This window comes from Hippopotamus amphibius, chromosome 1 (genome assembly GCF_030028045.1).
Source record: "Hippopotamus amphibius kiboko isolate mHipAmp2 chromosome 1, mHipAmp2.hap2, whole genome shotgun sequence".
NCBI classification, from domain to species: Eukaryota; Metazoa; Chordata; class Mammalia; order Artiodactyla; family Hippopotamidae; genus Hippopotamus; species Hippopotamus amphibius.
In genome coordinates, this window is record NC_080186.1 from 45,778,340 (window position 1) to 45,801,864 (window position 23,525).

The 23,525-nt window shown below is 37.7% G+C and overlaps 1 protein-coding gene across 2 annotated transcripts in view; it reads left to right on the plus strand.

Moving 5' to 3' along the window:
* TTC4 (tetratricopeptide repeat domain 4) overlaps positions 1–23,525 on the plus strand; it is a 35,923-nt gene that overhangs the window by 5,407 nt on the left and 6,991 nt on the right. The window contains exons 4-8 of one of the 2 annotated variants that reach the window (XM_057711899.1): positions 255–332; positions 1,764–1,888; positions 16,388–16,474; positions 18,840–19,057; positions 19,659–19,740. In XM_057711899.1, coding sequence (XP_057567882.1) covers positions 255–332; positions 1,764–1,888; positions 16,388–16,474; positions 18,840–19,057; positions 19,659–19,740 — 590 coding nt within the window. The remainder of the gene's footprint in view (positions 1–254; positions 333–1,763; positions 1,889–16,387; positions 16,475–18,839; positions 19,058–19,658; positions 19,741–23,525) is intronic. The other variant, XM_057711909.1, reaches the window with a different exon arrangement.

Below are 23,525 nucleotides of genomic sequence, written 5' to 3' on the forward strand. Positions count from 1 at the left end.
TTTAATTTCTCTAGGGATGTTGAGCATCTCTCCTTATGCTTACTAGCCATTTATAATCGCTTGGTGGGTTGCCTCATGTTGTAAACATTTCTAAGGTGCTTGATGAGAACAACTACATTTTTTTCTGTAAACAGTTGCTCTGATTTATATTTCTCCAAGATTGTCCAAGAGAGTTTTTGTTTCTACACACAAAATTTTGGAAATAATCTGATCTCAAAACTTATTTTCTCTTTTACTAAATGCTGTCTTGTTAGGCAATTTTCGTTCTGCTCTCAATGATGTGACAGCTGCCAGAAAGCTAAAACCATGCCACCTCAAAGCAATAGTAAGAGGTAAGTCTTGTGGAGCTACTGTATGATTGTCACCACGGAGAAGTTGGCATGCACTGCACCAGAAGTATTTTAAGCATTGATATTAAGGTGCTAAGATATTAATGAAGTCACCTTATTTTTGCAGTCTTGATATTAAGTCCTTATCAACAGCAACATGCCATTTTTAAAAGAATTAACCAGAGAATAATCCAGCCCTCTGTGTTTTAAGAATTTGTGGAGAAATTGAAACTTCTCATTTTAAATTAATAAAGAATAAAATTAATTAAAATAAAGCAGTTCTAAAAGCCACATTCTAATTTTTTTCCAGATTAGCTGATTGAAAGGCAAGATCTTCAAATGCCATGTTAATGTTAATTAAGAGATAAGCTCTGGGACTTTTGCTGGTAACTCTAATGCTGAGATGTTCCCAGATTATTGTTTCTCTTGTAGTCTGACCTTTGTATGTAGTGATAGTGCTTTTATTACTTTTGTACTTCACCTTTTCTTTGAGAAGCTCAAAGGTGCTTTGTTAATTTTATTCATTACATATTAATCTCTATATCCCCATGGATCAACTTAAATGCTGCATCAAAATTATGCTTAAGTAATCATGGTTAGGGAGTTTAAGTACATCCAGGTCCTTCAGCTGTAGGGAAAGGAGGTACTAAACAAAGATGGGCACATAAGTTGAATATAATCCTATGGAATTTGCCACAGGCTGGAAGTCTGTACCTTGATTGAATTGTCACTTTTACGTTACCATGTGACCTTGGCAAGACCCCCACTCTGAGTTTCACTTTGCCCATCTCTGGAAGATGAGTTTTGATTCTGTTCACATCTAAGCCCTTACAGTTCTGATATTTTTAAATTCTGTGAAAAGCCCAAAGAGGCTAACTGGAGAAAAAACATGATTAAAGGAGAGGCAGCTTAAAGTGGTAACCATCAAGAACAATTTTAGGAGAGACCTAATGTCTTTGGTCTTGCCATTGCTTTCGTGAATGACTGAGGCAAATTCTGCTTTCTCTCTTTGTTTAAAGAAAGTCATCTGAGATGAGCTTTATTCTTCTCATTTATAGATGAGTAGCCTGAAGCTCAGGGATGCTCAGTGCTTTGTCTAATGTTTAGTTGGTAAATGACAACCAGATTTCCAGCCCAGATCTGTCTGATTCCAGAGACTGTTCTTTGCCACTAAGTTGTAGCCTTTCCTACTTTAAGAGTCCTTGATAACAGAAAGGCTTACAGGAGTCTTGAGCTGACTGGGCCCTAGAAATCTGTCTGATCTAAGATACAAGAAATAGTCTTCCTTGTCTGGGGAATGCACTACAAGGATCTTTATCATCCTTTTTCCCTTCAGGGTACTGGCTGGTAGCTGGTTGAGGTTGGGGGTCCTGTTCAAGGATGGCTCTTTCCATGCATGTGGTCCACAGATACTAAAGATGCTGGGTTTTACAGGTGCCTTATGCCATCTGGAACTGAGAAATTATGTTGAGGCTGTGAACTGGTGTGATGAGGGGCTGCAGATAGATGCCACAGAGAAGAAGCTTCTGGAAATGAGGGCTAAAGCAGACAAGTTGAAGGTTGGTGGCAAAATCAGCCAACTGGCATTTGTTAATTAGCATTAATTAATTAGCATTTCCCAGATTTTATCTTGGTCATTGTAAACCTTTTCTTCTTTAAAACAAAACCCAGGGAATTCCCTGGGGATCGAGTGGTTAGGACTCAGTGCTTTCACTACCAAGGGCCCGGGTTCAGTCCCTGGTCAGGAACTAAGATCCTGCAAGCCATGCGGTGCAGCCAAAAAACAACAACAACAACAAACAAAACCCAAAGTCATTCCCTACTCTTGGGACTCTGGAGGATACAGATAAGTAACCAAGCAAGTAAATAAGTAATTATAACATGATAGAGGCAAGGAAGAATATATAGTACTTGATAAATTTGTGACTATTATGATTTGGATAAGTAGACTAGTGCCATAGTCTAGTCTGCACACTGAGTATAGCTATTGAAAGGAGGAGAAAGGACCGTGAAACATTTAAACAAAATCTTAAGCTTCTATAATACTGTGTAACTCCCAGCATTAGAACACCTATAATTTGCTAATGAAATGCTGGATTTCTGGCACATAATAGCAACAGTGATGATAAAAATAATAGTAATAACAGACTACCAATACTACCAAAAACAAATTTTAGCTAGCACTTACTATATGTATGTCCCAAGTGCTATTTAAAAATTTTTACTTGTATGAATCCATCTAAACCACACACAATCCTATAAGGGAGGCACTATGCTAATTCACCTTCCACTAGTGAGGTAACTAAAGCAGAGAGATCAGGAAGTTGCCCAAGTCACACAGTTGGTGAAGCTGGGCTTCAGAGTCAGGCAGTCTGGCTCCAGAGTCCACATTCTTAGTCCTGTGCAATACTGCCTCACATGTCTCTTCAGTACAAATCCAGAACTAGGCTTGAGATCTCTTGATTCCTGGTCTAGGTCTCTCTTCACTGCTTATACTATGGAATGGGAATTTTCAGTGCCATGGAAGCCTAGAGCTGGTCCTAAACAGGGATAAGTTTTAGTCAGAGGTCATTCTGGTCATATCTACAAAAGTAGATATGTATGGACCCATGTGGCTAAATAACAGAATTCTGAGCCTAGGTAACTAGGTGTGGGCCAGAATTTCTAAAAGTGGTGTATATATAGGAGAGAATATCTAAAGGGCTACTGCGGAAAACCATCACCAAGCTTATCTGCAGAAAAATGCTTGTTGGACCTAAATGAAGGCTTCTAGGTCCTGCAGCACACGCATAATTAAGGGAGATTTCAGGGCCCAAAAGCCTGACATTAGGTATAAGTGACATTGCTTGCTGAGTATCAGGATTATACCCTTTTATCTGAGTATAAATTGATTCTGGATTCCGATGTGCTTTGTATATGTAAGCAGTAGACCCATATGGTTATGTTAAGATCAGACAAAATAGACTTCAAGGCAATGAGTGTTGCCAGAGATGAAGCAAGGCATTTTTTTTTAGTGATGAAAGGGTGAGTTTATCAAGAATATTTAATAATTCTAAATGTGTATGTCCCTAATAACAGAACTTCAAAATGCGTGAAGCAAAAAACTGACAACGCAAAGAAGGAAGAGACAAATGTATAAATAGGTAGAAATGTCAGCATCCCTCTCTCAGAGTAAGTGATAGACTAAGTAGATAAGGAAATAAGTAAAGAGAAGTGATGTCAGCAAAAATAGCCAACTAAAGACCCAGAAAAATTTTCACTTCCATAAAGTTAATGGGAAATGGGCAAAAATGGTCAGAATCAACTTTTTCGTAACTCTGAAATGAACCAAAGGCTTGTAGCAATCTGGGTAGTGTTTGTTCAAGAAAAATGGCTGAACCTCCATAAGAACAGCAGTCTTTGTGGCATTTTAATTTTCCCTGTCCCCATCTCCTCCTTCCCTAGTTCCACTAGCCTTGAAAGCCAGCAGCCCACAATCATGGTGAAAATGAGCAGCCTGGCAGCCACTAGAGGAAGCAGAACAGGATTAGAGCTCCTTCAAAGCCCCATTCCCAGAGGATTGTCATTATTTGACCATCTAGAAGACCCCACCCACAAGTTGTTTTTATTTGACACATCCTGAAGCTATCCCAGTATGAAAAGCTTTTTCACAGAGGGTTGGGGTGGGAGGCATTTGTTAAAAACAATTTGAGGCAGTTATTTAAGATTGCATCTGCCCAAGGCAGTGGAAAACAGTTGAGGCAAATAATAGGCTTACCAGAGAACTTAAAAGGAAAGGCTGGGGAATGAGATTCTGTAGGGGCTTTGAAAAGCTCCAGCATATTCCTGGCAATCTAGAAGGTCATATATATGCTCTGGCTATGCACATGCTCAGGAAAGATCTAAGAATGTCCTAAGCTCTCACTTCTGGCTGATTTGGAAGCTTTGTGCCAGCAAGAAATGTAGGCTAAGGATGAATAGTTAACTGCTGGGGTGATTGTTGAAGCCTTGTCCAAACATGCCTACAGAGCCCCTTGGCAAAGACTGGGAGACTTTTGGCTTCAGGCATTTAGGGAAGTCTGTCCAGTACATCACCTCACCAGTAAGCTAACTGATTGGGGACTTCAGTAGTCACATACAACAGAGAATACAAGCTTTACAGAATTAGTTCAGAAAAGTCACTAAACGAACAATAATAGCAGCGATAACAGATACTGGGGAGGGGAGAGAGAGAATATGATTTCCAGAGTTGCCACATTATATTATTTTAAATGTTCTATTTTCAACAAAAAATTACAAGACATGCAAAGGATCAAAGTGTGGTCCATACCCAAGAAAAAAATCAGTAGAAACTGTCCCTGAAGAAGCCCAGACATGAGACTTAAAAGACAAAAACTTTAAACCAGCTATTTAAAATATGTTCTAAGAATTACCTGAAAAAAATGTACAACCAAGAAGTTGAGAATTGTTTTGTTCAGCAAACTTACTGAGGACTTAAGCCTGGGATACAGCCTCTCAGGTAGCTCTGAGGGACTGCTATGAAGAGGTAAGGGAGAAGCAAAGACACAGGATTTTTTGAAAAGCAAAAAACCACGTAGTCTAACATCAAAAGACTAAGAAACAGACATTTCAAGTTAATGAATTTAGTGCTTTTCTAAATGGGAAGATGGGCTTATTGAAATTTTTCCTTTGATAAGCACCTTAACTGTAGGACCAGCATTCTTTTTTTTCCATCCTGAGTATCGCTCAGGATGCACCATCAGGGTGGCTGCAGTGGCTGATGGCTTAATGGCTGCAACATCCTTTGTTTACTGAAATGGCAGGTTACATTCTTTGTCCACAGCGCCTCCTCTTGATCATAAATTCAGCCAGTGTTTGGGAGGCATTTCATGACCAATTTTGCCCCACTGTGCTAGGAAGGCTCATTCCTAGATCAGGCAAAGAGTCTGTTGATATGCCACTCAATGTGCTAATTTTTGCATCAGGTCCTGTTGATAATCTAAAATTCTCTGGATTGCCTGTCTTACTAGTCTGTTATCCAGGAAATGTTTTCCCTTGTTGCTTCTTCCCATATCTAGAGTTGCACTATTACAGTTATTCTGTGTAGAGTTGTATATATGATCAACTGCCTCAAGATGTTTAACCATCGTTAATTTTGTCAGAGACCTGGTTACACATTGGGTAATGCAAGAGACAACAATCTTACAAAACAGACAGGATATAAGGTAAAGATAATTTGAAAACAACAAGAGAGAACAAGTTAAAATAGTGGTTACTATAGCTAGTTGTAATATGGTCACAATAAGCCATCAGGTCCACAAGGGAGCCAGCTGGAGAAGCCAAATTCAGGAGGGATCAGGTAGAGAAAAAAAAAATGTTTCATGTTTGTTTATAAAGGTATACTTTCTCAACTTGTTATAGGTCATGGTTAGTATAAGAGGAAAGGTTTTCTGGAAAGCCAAGATAAAAAGCCAGCATATTTCAGAAAAAGTTATAAAATTATAAATCTTATTTATCAGTTCATTTCGTCCCATGTAATTAACGCCTGTTGATCTAGATGGAGGCATTGGGTTTTCCATTAGAGGTCTGTAATTTCTATGGTATGATCTAAAAGTTACCAGAAATTAATATTTGTCAAAGTCCTTTTTATGAATCTTCTTGAAGATTTTCACTTTATAAAAGCATCAAAGTAAAACAATGATTGTCAATAAGTAACAAAAGACTTAAAATGGCATGGTTAAAGATCTGATTACAATGTAATTGACAAGAAACTTGGTTATTTCTGTGACATACAACATTTTAAGATAATAACTAGAATTATGACTGATAACATACTATGACATAATCAGACTTTTAGGAATTACATATAAAATTTCGAATATCTATATTAATGACATTTACCCGTATAACATAATCTAAGATGGTTTGTTTCCAATCATCTGACAATACTTTTCAAGTAATTTAACATACCAAATAAGCCTAATTAGTTTAATATTCCTCTGAGATGCTTCAGGGTTCCTTTGAAGCTTCCCAGAGTTAGCTGGAGGTCAAAGGAACTTAAGTTAGAATTTGTATTTGGGAACTTTGTCAAAAATATCAAGAAGGTTTCAAAACACTTGGTCAAATAGGATCACAGATCACTGTGAAATAATACTTGTTCACTTAACCAAAGTGACAAAGACTTCAAAAGCAAATATATGTCACCTAAAGGCAAAGAAACTTATACAATGTTATCAAAAGTAGTATTCCAAGAAAAATTTGTTCTCTTAATAGAGAGAGGAATCAAATCCAGTCCCACACCAACCTGCTCTTAATAACAAAATCCATTTACCTAATTAATTTAATCGCAGCCTGACCATGTACAAAATTCCTTTTTCAGGGCTCCCTTTCTACAAACCTTCCATAACTTTCTGTATCCATATTAGTTTGTTCCTTGTTTTTCCATCTAGAAACAACCAGCTCTAGAACAAAACCACTTGCTCCCTTAAAATGTATTCCATTCTTCATACCTTCTTTTGCTGAAAACACACGTCCTACTTTCCTTGTATACTGAAATATTTCCTTTATTATTTTTAGTGGCTTTAATTACATATTACAATTTTAACCTTTAAAAACCTTAATCTCTAGCAAAAACTGACAAGGAACAAGTAATTGTGAACTGTTTGCCATATTAGCATTTCCTCATTGGCAAATTTAGGAATATTCTAGAACCTCTAGAAACATACATCTTCTCACAGCATAATTTCTTTCCTCAATGTGGTACAAGATGTGTCTAATAAACCCAAACATTTTTAGTTTCCTTCTTGTAAGGAGACAAAAGTAGGTAAATTTAGACCTGTTTAACAATGAATGTTCCAGTATTTTAACTCATTTGAAATGACTTGGATATTCAGTAAATTCTCATCATTTAATTTAACTTAGTAAAACTCAAGTTACCAAAAATCTGGAGAAACTGTTTTAGACAGACATATCCAAAACATGATTATTCCTAAGAGTTCACCTGAAAGCTCTTGTCTCATTTACCTTTATTTTATAACTTATGAAGATATCATCCTATGGATGAAAAGTATCACCTGCAATATCAGTAAACAGAGTATGTCGCAGGCATCAAACCATCAGCCACTGCAGCAACCCCCAACTGTGCATCCTGAGGGGATTCGGGATGGAGAAAAAAACAGGATACTGGTCCTAGATAGTTAAGATATGTATCAAAGGAATGGTTTCAGTGAGCCCAGACTCTTCATCTTCCCAGACATAGAAAACTGCTAAATTCATTAACTTGAGATGTCTGTTTTTATTTAATTAACAATAATCTTTTGATGTTCCAACTACCTGGATTTTTGCAGAAACTATATATCCTGGTGGCTCCTCCCTTATCTCTTCAGAGCAGTTCCTAGAGCTCTCTGAGAGCCTGCCTCCCAGGCTTAAGTCCTCAGCAAGTCCTCCAAATAAAACATAATTCTCAACTTTTAGGTTGTGCATTTTTTTTCAGTCAACAATACCAAGTTAATTTTTCTTGCTGACAATCTCTGCAACAGAAATAACATGAACTTAGTTAACCTAGGTACAATAAAAGTAAGGCCTGTCTATATTGATTAAACCAACAAGCTTAAGCTAGCTTTATTACCAGATATAATTTAATATTGAGTATTTCCCAGATCATGTGAACTTGAAACTCATTCTGGCCAGTTTCCTTTATATTTAGAAAAATTTAATTTGTAAGTGCTTACTTTTAAGTCAGTTAAGTAGAGCTCTTTTATAAACTTAATTTTGGCGATATTTTCCAAAGGTAGAGACGTCTTGTATATATAATAGACACACAGACATATAAACAGACAAAACTAGAGATTTCATAGCTTTAATACATAGTCATGAATCAGGTATTATAATATAAACTTACTAGTTTATAAATAACAGTTGGAATAAGTTAAATTTATTTGCTCAGATGACTAAGACTTATACTCTTTGTGGAGAAAACTTAAGGTTTCTATTTCTTCTTGATAAATCCCTTAGGGAGGCTATAAGTTAGATTTTGAGTGAGGGAGCCATTCCAGCAGTTTGCATTTAAAAGGGACTTTTTTTCTCCTTTGGTTTTAGGTTTTACCTGATCGAGCTAACTAGGCTTAGTGTCAGGTCTTTGTGGGCTGTATTTACATTTCTGATTTGTAGAGGTTTGCAACACAAAGGCAGTTGCTTTTAATTTTCTAAAGAACTGGTCTGCCACCTAAATGATATTAAAAGATTCATTTGCCCAACTGTATTTAATTTGCATTTTTGTATCAGTAAGAAAATTTCCAACTAAACTGAGAATTAAGAGTTATATGTTCTAGAACTTTAGGGTTCAGTTTATCATGCCTTCAAAAGTTTGCACAGGGTGTTCAACCAAGGCGCTCTTTCTGGGTGTATAGGGTAAACCCAGAGCAAAGATCTCTATTATTATTTTTATTGGCCCCTGAATATTAACTCCCAGTTTTTATTTCATATTGTGTGGGCTCAGGTAACCTTGTTGGTTTCTTTTAGTATGTTTAATTAATATTGTCTGAGGGGCAGATTTATTTGCACTGTCTTATAATACCAGGCAGGGGAAGCATTGCCCAATGAGACATAATGTCTATCCTACACTGTAATTAGGCAAAAGAGATATAACCATCTTGGATAAATTAAAGCCCATTTAAATATACAAACTTATATAAACTTTCATCTCAATTCTGTCAACTTCTATACCTTTAACTAGTTTTCATTAGGATCCCATCAACAAGCCTTAGTCTTACAAGAGTCTTAGAAGCTTTCTTTTCTTTTTATCCCTTGACTATTTTATCTGTTTTTGTGTAAGAGGCTCTGGGGTCTCAGTGAGAGTTGAAGCCAAGGCACTCAGTCCCTTTTGTCAATCTTTTAACTTGATTAATCGGCCTGTTGCCCCCAGTTATTGTGGTCAGATATCTCAGTGTAATTTTTTCCAGCCTTGTAAATACTCACACACACACACACACACACACACAGAGCTGATTCACTTCATTGTACAGCAGAAATTAGCAGAACACTGTAAAGCAAGTATGCTCCAATAAAGAAAATAAATAAAATAAGTGAAGAAAAAATATACACACACACTCCTATTTTTTAAACTGGAGTAAATAGAGAGGACTTGTTTGGGGCCCTTTAATGTTGGGGACCAATAGGGGTCCCTTTGGCCCATCCAGCCTTAGGTAGTGTTGTATCAGAACCTTTTAAATCCTGTTAATGTCCATTTTATCTCATTTCTTAATAACTATCTAAAGATTTCTCTGTCCATTTGGGATCAGTCCCTTTAAAACTTCCACCTTGTTGGGAAGAAGTCTCTAGACTTTCTTTCAGTTTTTTTCTTACTTCCCTGTTAATCAACCTAATTAACATTAATTATCCTAATATTTTTATTGGCATCTGTAAGACCCATTGAGGGGAAGCAGAGACCACAAATGAGGCTTCCCAAACTGGTTTTTTTTGTTTGTTTTAAACTAAGCAGTTCTGGGAATTCTCTGGCAGTTCAGTGGTTAGGACAACATGCTTTCACTGCTGAGGGCGCTGGTGTGATCCCTGGTCAGGGAACTAAGATCCCACAAGCCATGTGGCCTAAATAAATAAAGTAAGTAAGTAAACAAACTAAGGAGTTCTTAGGTTAACCATTTTACATATGTATTTTTTCCACCTTCTAATTTGGTTTTATTATAGGTACCAATAAAATAGCTGTTGATAATGAGAGCTTTCTGAAAAATTTACCAATTTAGAATTTTCTTCAATTTAAAAGATCTATTGTGTGGCCATTAACTAGATATGTTGTAATAGTGACTCTAGAAATGAATAAGATGCCAGATTCACACTCTTATTGAGAGAGTGTGAAGGATGCTGCCTATATAAGATCTAGAAAGTATACTCCCAAAAATAGTCTAAGAAGGTAAAGGCCTTCATTGTACAGGCTGACACAACTAAGGTTAAGATGACAAAAGCCCCTGACAATTGGCACAGTCAGACAAAAGACTGCTCAGAATCCCAGTCTATTTCATTGACTGTCAAATGCACACCATATGTGTACCTTCCAGATGGCAGAGAACAGACTCTCAAAACACACACGTGGTGCACACACACACACAATATTGAAGATGATCAGTAGAGCATTTACATCTCAAAGGCACAGGGAGAGAAATGCAAGTTCCCCCTAGGAGGGCTTTTGTTTCTTTAAGGTCAGAATTCTGCAGAGATATTTTATAAAGTGATCTTTCTCTAACTTAACTGCAGACACAATAAAAGAACCTCATCTTGGCCATCTTCAGGGTGATATTTCCTTTTATTACCAATTAAGTAAGTGTAAGTTTTGTATGTACATAAACCTGGCTAGGGTGTTAGTTGGATGCCCCTTGTTTAGAAAAGATATTAGGCTAGCCTCTCACCCAACTATCTAGTCCAGATCACTCAGTATCTCTTGAAAAAGTATACCCTGGGGTATACTTTTTCAACTGGGGTATACTTTTTCCCATTATCTTTCAACTGGGTCCCCCCAGTATCTTTCAGCTGGGGAGCCAGGTACTGTTTATATACCACCCAATAGAACTTAGGATCATCAACCAATAATTGGGAGATCTGTTTGGACTCTCAGGCAGACAGGCACAGGAGGCCTTTGCTGGTACCAAGACTCCAGCTCCTTATAGAGTTCAGGTGAAGGAGAGGTCTGCTCTGGGTCCCTTTGTGGTCACCAAAACTGTCAACTGAAAAAAAATGCTCAACCTGCAACTTGAGAATTATCTTTTACTCAACAGACTTACTGAGGACTTAAGCCCAGAATACAGACTCTCATATTGCTCTGAGGGACTGTTCCACATGTAGTGGACATCAAAAGATTATACTGCTAATTAAGGAAACAAACATTTCAAGTTAAAGAATATAGCACTTTTCTATGTGTGGGATGATGCAAGAGTCTGGGCTTATTGAAATTATTTCTTTGTACCATATTATGTACCATAATTATTTAGGGCCAGTATTCTGTTTTTTCCATCCTGAATTCCCTCAGGGTACACTCTCAGGGGTGGCTGCAGTGGCTCATGGCTTTATGACCACAACATCTTTTGTTTACTGGAATGGCAGTTGACATTCTTTGTCCACAAAACAAAAGAAAACAATGTCTAAAGAACTTTAAAAAATACATTTGAACACTCTCTCTCACCAAATAGGGAATATCCTTAAAGAAAAACTAACATCTGAAATGAGAAATTCACTCAGGGGCTCAAGAATAGAACTTTGAAGATAGGTCAGTTGTGATTACTCAATCTGAGAAATAGAAAGAAAAAAGCACAAAGAAAGATGAAGAGAGACTGAGAGACCTATGGGATTCCATAAAGCATATCATCCTAGGCATAATGAGAGTCCCAGAATAGAGAGAGAAAGGGGCAAAAGAATATTTGAAGGAATAACAGCCGAAAACTTCCCAGATGTGACAGAAAATAGCTACTCTCTCAAGAAGCTTAACAAACACCAAGTAGGATATACTTTAAGAAATCTACACCAAGACACATCATAATCAAATTGTTAAAAGTCATAGACAAGAAGAGAATCTTAAAAGCATGAAAAGAGAAGTGACTCTTCATATATGAGATCCTCAGTAAAAATTAACAGCTGATTTCTCATCAGAAACCATGGTAGCCAAAGGGCACTGGGATGACATGAAAAGTGCTGAAAGAAAGACTGTCAACCAAGAATTCTATATCCAGCAAACCTATACTTCAGAAATGAAGGAGAGGAAGAAGTAAAAACTCTGTTTGTAAATGATATGAGCTTATATATAGAAGATCCTAAAGAATCCACTAAACTATTAAACTAGTAAATTAGTTCACCAAGCTGGTAGGTTATGTCAGAATATGATTAGCTGTATTCTGTACACTTTTAATGAACATTCCAAATGTGGAATTAAAAAAACAATTCCATTTACAGTAGCATCAAAAGGAATAAAATATTTAGGAATAAATTTAACAAAAGTAGCATAAAATTTATGCTCTGAAAATACAAAACATTGTTGAAAGAAATTAAACTAAGTGGGAAGACATCCCATATTCATGGATCAGATCTTAATATTGTTAAGGTGACAGTACTCACTAAATTGGTGTACAAATTCAATCTAATCTTCATCAAAATTTCAGTTAGTTTATTTGCAGAATATTGACAATATTCACATGGAAATTCAAGGGACCCAGAATAGCCAAAACAATCCTGAAAAACAAAAATAAGGTTAGAGGGTTCACAATTCCCAATTTCAAATCTTACCATAAAGCTATAGTAATAAAGACATTGTGGTACTGTTGTAAGGATAGACATATAGATAAATATAATAGAATTGAGAGCTCAGAAATAAACCCTTATGTTTATATACAGTTGATTTTGAACAAGGGTACCTAGACCATTTAATGGGGAACAAATAGTTTTTTCAACAAATGAATCTGGGACAACTGGATATCCACATGCAAAAGAATGAACTTGGACCCTGCTGTCTATCTGTCTGTCTGTCAGTCTATCTGTCTACACAGAAATTACCTTGAAATGGTTCAAAGAACTGAAACTGTAAAACTCAAAGGAAAACATCAACATAAATCTTCATGACCTCAGATTAGGCAAGTTTCTTAGATATGGTTTCTTAGATATGACACAAAAAGCACAAGCAACAAAAGGAAAAACAGGTAAACTGGATTTCATCAAAGGTTAAAAACTTTTGTTTTTCAAAAGACACCATTGAGAAAGTGAAAAGACAACCCACAGAATAGGAGATAATATTTGTATCGTATATCTGTAAGAGACTTTTATCTACATTATATAAAGAACTCTTACCTGTCAATAATTAAAAAGACAACCCAGTTATTTAAGTGGGCAAAGGATCTGAATAGATATCACTCCAAACATAATATACAAATGGCCAACAAACACGTGAAAGATGCTCAACATCGTTAATTATTAGGGAAATGCAAATCAAAACCACAGCGAGATACTATTTCATACCCACTAGGATGGATGTAATTTTTTTTTTAAGTAAGATAACAAATGATGAAGATGTGGAGAAATTGAAACCCTCATAAGTTGCTGGTGGGAATGTAAAATGGTCTAGCCACTATGGAAAACAGTTTGACAGTTCCTCAAAAAATTAACCATAAAATTACCATATGACCCAGGACTTCCATGCCTAGGTATATACCCAAAAGAATTGAAACCAAATATTCAAACAAATGCTTGTACATAAACGTACATAGCAACAATATTCATAATGACCAAAACATGGAAACAATCTAAATGTCCATCATGGTAGGTACATGGTAGGTAGAATGTGGTATGTCTGTACAGTGAAATATTATTCAGCTGTAGAAAGGAATGAAGTGATACATGCTACAGTGTAGGTGAACTTTAAAAACAGTATGCTGAGTGAAAGAAGGTAGATACAGAAGATCACATATTGTATGATTCCATGTATATGAAACATCCAAAATAGGTAAATCTGTAGAGAGAGAAAGCACATCAGTAGTTGCCAGCATTTGGGGGAAGGGAGGAATGGTGAGTGACTGCTTAATGGGCTTGAGATTTCTTTTTAGGGTGTTGAAAAGTCTTGGAACTAGATAGAGGTGATGGTTGCACAATATAGTGAATGTACTAAATGCCACTGAATTGTATACTTAAGAATGGCTAATGGTTTAATTTTATGTGATGTGAATGTCACCTCAATTTAAAAAAAATTTTAAAAATACATACCAACCATGAAATAAAAAATTATTGCTAAGTAGGACCTGGTCAAAACTGAAAAAAAATCTGTAAAAGTCATCAATAAGAAGATTAAAAGGCAAGCCATGGGATGGGAGAAAGTATTTGTATTACATACAGTTGGTTGTTGAACCACAGGGGTTTGAACAGGTCCACCTATATGCAGAGAGACTTTTCAGTAGTAAATCCCGCAGAACTATGTGGGTGGTCAGTGGTTGGTTGAACCTGAGGATGTGGAGAAATGGTGGATACAGAGGGCCAACTATGAGTTATACATGGCTTAACCCTGGTGTTGTTCAAGGGTCACCTGTATATCTAACAAAGGATTTGTATCCAGAATACATAAAGAAATCTATTCAATATGAAATTTTTTTTTAATTTGGCAAAACAGACACTTCTCAAAAGATTTACAGTAGCACATGAAAATATACATAGTATCATTAGTCATGGGGGGGAATGCAAATTAAACATCAGTGGGATCCCAGTTCACAAGACTGACAATACCAAATATTGGCGGAGATGTGGAGGAGCTAGAACTCTCATAAATTTGAAATATAAATGGGATATAAAATGGTGCAACCGCTTTGGAAATCAGTTTGGCAGTTTTATGTATCTATCCTATGACCCAGCAATTTCCCTCCTAGGTATTTAGCTAAGAGAAAGGAAACATGTTCATAACAAGACTTGTATAAGAATATTGGTAGCCTATTTTATTCATAATAATCTAGAAATAGCCCTCACGTCCAACAGGAGAATAGATACGCAAAGCGTGATACATTCAAACAATGGAATATGACTTGGTAATGAAAAGAAACAAACCTGTCAGTGATGGCATGGGAGGGTGATGGACTGCAAAGGGTTATGAGGGAACTTTCTAGAATGTTCTCTACCTTGATTGGCATGTCGGGTACTCAAAGTATACATTTATCAGAACTCATTGAACTATACACTTAAATTCTCAACAGAGTTGACTTTTTTACATATATAAAGGGGCAGCAAACTCCATAGTTCAGGACTCCTCTGACCTAGGGGTTATGTGGGTTTTATGTGGACTGCAGGACCCCGTACTTCAGGTGACACAGCTGCAAGACCCCATACTTCAGAGACCTACTTGTATCTATAAATCAGAGGAAAAACAACATGGGACAGAGTCCAAGTCATCCTTATTCATCCATCTTAATCATTCTCTAATGTAGACCAGGCACTGTGGTCAGTGTAGCTCAACTGTGAAGGCAGAATAGGACATAATTCTAGTGGTAGCCATGGTTAGGGTTTGATTACTCTTGGTAGTATAATCAGACTTCCTAACAGCAGAAAGGAGTTTTGCAGCTCTTTTGGCAGACTGGATTGGAGAAGGAATGGCCAGGAATTACTAACCATTGTCTCCTGAAATGGTAGACTTTGTTCATAAGAAAAAAAAAGATCTGTTAGCCCTTGTGAGGCTTTTGTGAGAGGATAAGGGATGGTTGGTGCTATATTTTAGAGCAGGGCTCAGCAAACTGACCCACAGGCCAAATCCAGCCTTTGCCCTGTTTTTGTACATTGTATGAACCTAGAATATTCTTCACATTTTTAGAGAGTTATAAACAACAAACAAAGCCAGGTAATATTCGACACAGACCACATATGGTCTGCAAAGCCTAAAATATGTACTGTCTGGCCCTTTACAGAAAAAGTTGGCCCCTATTAATCACAACCCTGAGGGTAGGAATAGGATCAGTTGGTTTGGGGTAGATTAGTAGGAAAAGGAAATCGAAGTTATATTTCTGCCAGATGAAATAGACTGGTGTTTTTTTTCTCTCATGGTCTGTAATTCAATTGTGCAAAAGGCAGAGCCTCTGATAAGTTCCTGGCCTGGGTTTTTCCAGTGTGTTTTCCTATACTCCAGCCATAACAGAGAAGTTTGAATGCCTCGTTGGTCCTGATGTCAGTCCTTCTACCAAGAATGCCCTTTCTCTTTCATCTGGTTTCTGTCTAAACCCACCTCTTCAATGGGGCAGAATCAGCCACTCCCTCCTCTGTGTTTCATAGCACTGGGATCATATTACCAGGCTAACATGTAGACCTCTTTACATGTCTGTCCCCTTCAGTAGACTGTTTGCTCCTTGGGTAGATTTTAACATTTTTGCTGCTACTGGTCCTGGCACCCAGACGTGTGCTTCTTAAATGTTTATTGAACTGAATCCAGCCACTGGTATCCCTTGATGTACAGGAGCCTGGGTTGGATAGAGACCAGAGATAGCTATTTAAGATCAGGCTGGGGTGACAGAAGAGGAGGGAATTTCCCAGAGCTGATGCATCTGAATTTCACTTTCCAGCGAACTGAACAGAGGGATATAAGGAAAGCAAAGTCGAAAGAAAAGAAGGAGCAGAATCAGAATGAGGCTGTACTCCAGGCCATCAAGGTGAGTTCTCAAACCTTAGGCCTGTATGGTCTTGTGAAATCCACTAATTCTGAAGCTTGTTGGGAACCTTTCTGGGGAAGCTTTACCTGAATGAGCTGTTTATTTTCTTTCTGCTTTTGGTGAAGCAGACAAGTGACAAGTTAGACCCCCTGAGTTCAGTCAGCTCTCTCACCTGTATGCATGTGTTGGTTTCAGGTAACAGGTATTGAATAGTTGCTATGGGTTAAGCATTATCTAATCTTCACAGTAGCCTTCTGGGGTACATCTTCTTGGTCCTGTTTTGCTAGATGAGCGCATAGTCTCAGAGAGATGAAGAAACCTCACACAGCTAATATTTGTCAGAGCCAGGTACTTGCTCTTAACCCTGTGTTATACCACATCCTGAGAAAATGAATTTTTAGGATGTAGCTCTTCTAACTATAGCAACAACACAAAATTCTACCTCCCCTTCCCTCTCTTTCCTGCATTTTAAATGAATGTAGTCGCATGCAAATCTTGCTTTCACAAGTCACCTGTTGAGCCTTGGCCTCACAAGGGAGGTAATATCAGCTATGAGATTGTGGGGTAGGTTCTTGGTTTCATTCTTTGTTGAGTTTTTTTGTTGTTTTGTTTCTTTTGACTGCATTGGGTCTTCTTTGCTGTGCACAGACTTTCTCTGTCTGTGGTGAGTGGAAGCTATTCTTTGTTGAGGTGCGAGGACTTCTCAGTGTGGTGGCTTCTCTTGTTGTGGAGCATGGGCTCTAGGTCCCACAGGCTTCAGTAGTTGTGGCTCGTGAACTTAGTTGCTCTGGGGCACGTGGGATCTTCCCGGCCCAGGGATTGAACCTGTGTCCCCTGCATTGGTAGGCGGATTCTTAACCACTGCGCTACAAGGGAAGTTCTTTGTTGAGTTAAATTATGTGCCTGTTTGAGTTACTTGTTGACTTTGAGGTCACAGTACTAAGACGCATCCCACCAGTCCCTCCCCACAACAAGGAATCTGTTAACACATTAATGGATTAAACAGAAGGGAATACTCCAGAGGGATTTGGTCATTTTCTAAAACATAGAATATTGGAATGTCCAGACATTCACATATAGACCTTATTTTTGTTCTCTCCTTTAACTCTGCATCTCAAACTTCAGTGTACTTGGGAATTACTCTCAGGACTTCCCTGGTGGTGCAGTGGTTAAGAATCTGCCTGCCAATGCAGGGGATATGGGTTCGATCCCTGGTCTGGGAAGCAACTAAGCCTGTGCGCCACAACTACTGAGTCTGCGCTCTAGAGCCTGTGCGCCACAACTACTGAGCCCACGTGCTACAACTACTGAAGCCCGTGAGCCAGAAGCCACCACAATGAGAAACCCACTCACCGCAATGAAGAGTAGCTCCCACTCACCGCAACTAGAGCCTGTGCACACACAGCAACGAAGACCCAATGCAGTCAATAGATAAATAAAAACAAATTTAAAAAAATAATAGAGCAAGTGTACCATTAAAAAGAAAAAAGAATTACTCTCAAGAGTAATACTAAACTAGAGCCATATATACTATATTTTAGTGGTTTAAAGCAGGGGTCAGCAAGCTGCAGCCAGTGGCTTACAGCCCTGCCTATTTGTGTATGTCTTAGCGATGGCTTTTTTCACACTACAGTGGCAGAGCTGAGTAACATCAACAGAAACCATTTGGCCCACAAAACCTAAAATATTTCTTTGCTGACCCTTTAAGGGAGAGTTTGCCAACCCCTGATTCAGGAGATACCATTAAGGTAATTTTGATTACATGTCATTTTCCACTTGTGTGTTAGCCTTAGGCGCCTCCGCACAACATACATAAGAGGTGACTACTGTTCAGACTTCTGATTTATCCTTGTTTCTATGAGACATTCAAGATTGGCAGTGTGTGCATTATTTTTAGTATCCCATGCTTAGCTAAATGGAAACATTTGCTATTTTTGTACATGCCACTGTGCATCTTTTCTGTACTTTTGTACATGCTGCTCCTTGGCTGTTCCTTGGGGTAGAATGCCCTTCCCACTTCCCCTGCCCCCCAACTTTTCTGCCTTTCAAAGTCATTGTTTAAGGCCTAGCATTCACCAGTCACCTCCAGCCCCCAGGCTGAAATAATTATTATTCATGGTCTGCAGTTCCACAGCTTTACTTCTTACCTTATGTTGTACTTATTACCATGTGTAGCTCATGTCTGTGACATGAACATGTGGTAGGTGCCCAGTAAAGGTGAGTTAAACAAGTCTCAGGGATAAATAAAACAAATCATGTGTAGAGCTGGCCCTCAGGGAGCTCGCAGTGTTATGCTTTCCCTGTTTTAGTGAAATAAGTTTGCATCCTTCCACACATAAGGTGTGTGTTTCTGTCTTTAACCCAGGCTAGGAACATCAGGCTAGTCTCTGAAGCTGCTGGAGAGGATGAAGATTCAGCCTCAGAAGGTCTCAGTGAGCTTGTCCTGAATGGGCTCAGTCCTGAGAACCCCTATGGAGCCAGGCTGAGTATAGATGACCAGGGAAGACTGAGCTGGCCTGTGCTCTTTCTGTACCCGGAGTATGCCCAGTCAGACTTCATCTCTGCTTTTCACGAGGACTCCAGGTACCTCCTTCCCCAGGAGCCCTCTGCTGCGCTTGCGTGCTCTTCCCTGCTGTCTTAGTAGGATGGACAGGTGGAATTTTGGTTGAGGAGGGAAGAGAATAGTTTTACAGGGTTTTACACAGTCTGGTTTGGCATAATCTGTCTATCCCATAGCCGATTCTCCTTTTACTAAGTAGCTTCGCAGTGACAGACATGGTCTCACCCTCATACTAACACCACACAGTACAGTGTTTGTTAAGCACTGGTACTTGTCTCGTGAGAGATGAGATCATTGGAGGTAGTACATGCCTAGAACTGAAGGGTGTATTTATTAGAAAACATATAACTAGCAATTTTAACATGTGATTTCATAGGTTTAATACTTAGGATATGGCTGAATATGAGAATGTTGTTAATCCTGAGTCAGTTTAAAGAAAATTACTATGTCATAATAGGACAAGTGATACACATATTTTTGGCACTGCTGTCAAGATGGATTAAGCCTGCATTTCATGATTTATACATTCTTGACGTCTCTGTGAATTGGTGTCCAGGGACCGGGATGTGGGAAAACAGATTATGAGTTATTGATACGCAGAAAGTACATGTTATATCTCCTTAGGTTTATTGATCATCTAATGGTGATGTTTGGCGAAACGCCCTCTTGGGATTTAGAGCAAAAATACTGCCCTGATAATTTAGAGGTAAGAGAAGTTTTCTTTTGTTCCTCTATGGGAATTGGGGTGGGGGGGAGTGGGGTGCAGCGAGGTTTCACTGCCTTTTTAAAAAAAATTGTGGTAAAATATAAAAACCATAAAATTTACCATTTTAACCATTTTTAAGTGCACATTTCAGTAGTCTTAGGTACATTCACATTGTTGTACAACCATCACCACCATCTGACTCCATTTTCATGAGCCTGAACTGAAACTCTGCCTTTTTTTAAGGCTGAATAACATTCCGTTGTTGCAACTTTTTAAAAAATAATCACAACTTACAAAAGAAAGAATTTGTCTTCTGTTTGAGAGTAAGATGCCAACTGATGCCCCATCACCCCTGAATACTTAAGTGTCTGTTTCTTAGAAACAAGGACATTTTCTTTCATGATCCCAACAATCATCAAAATTAGGAAATTAACTTTGATACACTAGTACCTTCTAATCCTCAGACTCCATCAGTTTTCACAAACTTTCCCCCAGTAACATTTTTTCTTTTGCTCACAGTACTTACTTAAAACAATTTTCTTTTAATTGAAGTATAGTTAAAGTATTACATTAGTTTCAGGTGTACAGCAAAGTGATTCAGTTATATTTTTTCAGATTATTTTCCATTATAGGCTATTATAAGATATTGAATATAGTTCCTTGTGTTGTACAGTAAATCTTTGTTGCTTATCTATTTTATGTATAGTAGTTTGTATTTGTTAATCCTATACTCCTAATTTATCCTCCCCCTACTTTCCCCTTTGGTAACCATAAGTTTGTTTTCTATGTCTGTGAGTCTGTATTTTGTATGTAGATTCATTTGTATTTTTTAGATTCCACACATAATGGTATCATATAATCTTTGCCTTTGTCTGACTTACTTCACTAAGTATAATATTCTCTAGGTCCATCCATGTTGCTGCAAAAGGCAATATTTTATTCTTTTTTATGACTTAGTAATATTCCATTGTGTATATACCACATCTTCTTAACTGATCATCTGTTGATGGGCTCTTGAGTTGTTCCCATTCTTGGCTGTTATAAATAGTGATACTGTGAACATTGGAGTGCATGTATCTTTTTGAGTTAGTTTTCTCAGAATATATGCCCAGGAGTGGCATATATTCTGGATCATATGGTAACTCTATTTTTAGTTTTTTAAGGAACCTCCATACTGCTTTCTATAGTGGCTGCACCAGTTTACATTCCCATCAACAGTGTAGGAGGGTTCCCTTTACTCCACACCCTTTCCAGCATTTATTATTTGTAGAATTTTTAATGGTGGCCATTCTGACTGATGTGTGGTGATACCTCACTGTGGTTTTTGATTTGCATTTCTTTAATAATTAGCAATGGTAAGCATCTTTTCATGTCCCTGTTGGCCATCTGTATGTCTTCTTTGGAAAAATGTCTGTTTGGGTCTTGTGCTCATTTTTAGTTGGGTTTGATATTGAGTTGTATGAACTGTTTATATATTTTGGATATTAACCCCTTGTCAGTTGTATCATTTGCAAATATTTTCTCCCATTCTGTAGGCTGTCTTTTCATTTTGTTGATGGTTTCCTTTGCTGTGCAAAAGCTTTTAAGTTTGATTAAGTCCCATTTGTTTATTTTTGCTTTTATTTCTTTGGCCTTGGGAGACTTAAGCAAATATTGCTATGATTTGTGTCAGAGAATGTTTTGCCTGTGTTCTCTTCTAGGAGTTTTATGGTGGCATGTTTTATATTTAAGTCTTAAAATCATTTTGGGTTTATTTTTGTATATGATGTGAGGGAATGTTCTGATTTCATTGATTTACATGTAGCTGTTCAGCTTTCCCCAACACCACTTGCTGAAGAAACTGTCTTCTCCATTGTATATTCTTGCCTCCTTTTTTGTAGATTAATTGACTGTAGGTGTGTGGGTTTGTTTCTGGGCTCTCTATTCTGTTCCATTGAGCTCTATGTCTGTTTTTGTACCAGTACCATGCTATTTTGATTACTGTAGCTTTGCAGTGTAGACTGAAATCTGGAAGGGTTACTCCTCCAGCTTTGTTCTTTTTCGCCAAAGCAATTCTGAATCCTTTGTGATTCCATATAAATTTTAGGATTTTTTGTTTTAGTTCTGTGAAAAATATCATGGGTATTTTGATGGGGATTGCATTAAATCTGTAGATTGCTGGCAGTAGCATGTACATTTTAACAGTATTAATTCTTTCAATCCAAGAGCATGAAATATATTTCCATTTGTTTGAATCTTCAGTTTCCTTTATCAGTGTTTCATAGTTTTCAGCCTATAGGTCTTTTACCTCCTTGGTTAAGTTTTATTCCTAGGTATTTTTTTGATGTGATTTTAAGTGGGATTTTTTTACTTACTTTCTTATATTTCATTGTTAGGGTAAAGAAACACAGCAGATTTTTGTATATTAATCTTGTATCCAGCTATGTTGCTGAATTCATTTATTAATTCTAATAGTTTTTGTGTGGCGAATTCAAGCTTCTCTCTATATATAGAGTATCATGTCATTTGCAAGTAGTGACAGTTTTACCTCCAATTTGGATACCTTTTATTTCTTTTTCTTATTTGATTACTGTTGCTGAGACTTCCAATACTACGTTTTGTTTTGTTTTGTTTTTGAGATCAGTGATTATTTTTTATATAAATTTATTTATTTGTTTATTTTATTGGCTGTGTTGGGTCTTCGTTGCTGCACATGGGCTTTCTCTAGTTGCGGTGAGCAGGGGCTACTCGTCATTGTGGTGCATGGGCTTCTCATTGTGGTGGCCTTTCTTGTTGCAGAGCACGGGCTCAAGGTGCATGGGCTTCAGTAGTTGCAGCACATGGGCTCAATAGTTGTGGCTCATGGACTCTAAAGCTCAGGCTCAATAGTTGTGGTACACAGGCTTAGTTGCTCTGTGGCATGTGGTATCTTCCTGGGGCAGGGATTGAACCCATGTCCCCTGCATTGGCAGGCGGATTCTTACCCACTGCGCCACCTAGGAAGTCCTCCAATACTATGTTGAATAGAAGTGGTGAGAGTGGGCATCCTTGTCTTGTTCCAGAATTTAGTGGGAAAGCATTCAGCTTTTCACCATTGAGTAGTATATTGTTTGTGAGTTTGTCATAAATGGCTTTTATCATGTTGAGGTATGTTCCCTCTATAACCACTTTGGTGAGAGTTTTTATCATGAATGGATGTTGAATTTGGCAAATGCTTTTTTGGTGTCTATTGAGGTGATCACATGGTTTTTGTCTTTCCTTTTGTTAATGTGGTATATCACATTGATTTGCATACATTGAACCATGGAATGTGTGCAAATCAATGTGATACACCAAATCATTGTGACCCTGGCATGAATCCAGCTTGATTGTGCTGTATGATCCTTTTTATGTGTTGTTAGATTTGGTTTGCTAATATTTTGTAGAGGATTTTTGCACCTATATTCATCAAAGATACTGGCCTGTAATTTTCTATTCTTGTAGTGTCTTTGTCTGGTTTCGGTATCACAGTGATGGTGGCTTCATAGAATGAATTTGAGTTTTCCCTCCTCTTCAAGTTTTGGGAATAGTTTGAGAAGGATATGTGTAAGTTCTTTGTATGTTTGGTAGAATTCCCTAGTGAAACCATCTGGTCCTGGACTTGTGTCTGCAGGGAGATTTTTTATTACAGATTCTATTTCATTTCTAGTGATTGGTCTGTTCAAATTATCTGTTTCTTCTTGACTCAGTTTTGGCAGGCCGTATGTTTCTAGGAACTTGTTCATTTCTTCTAGGTTGTCCAACTGGTTGGCTATAACTGTCATAGG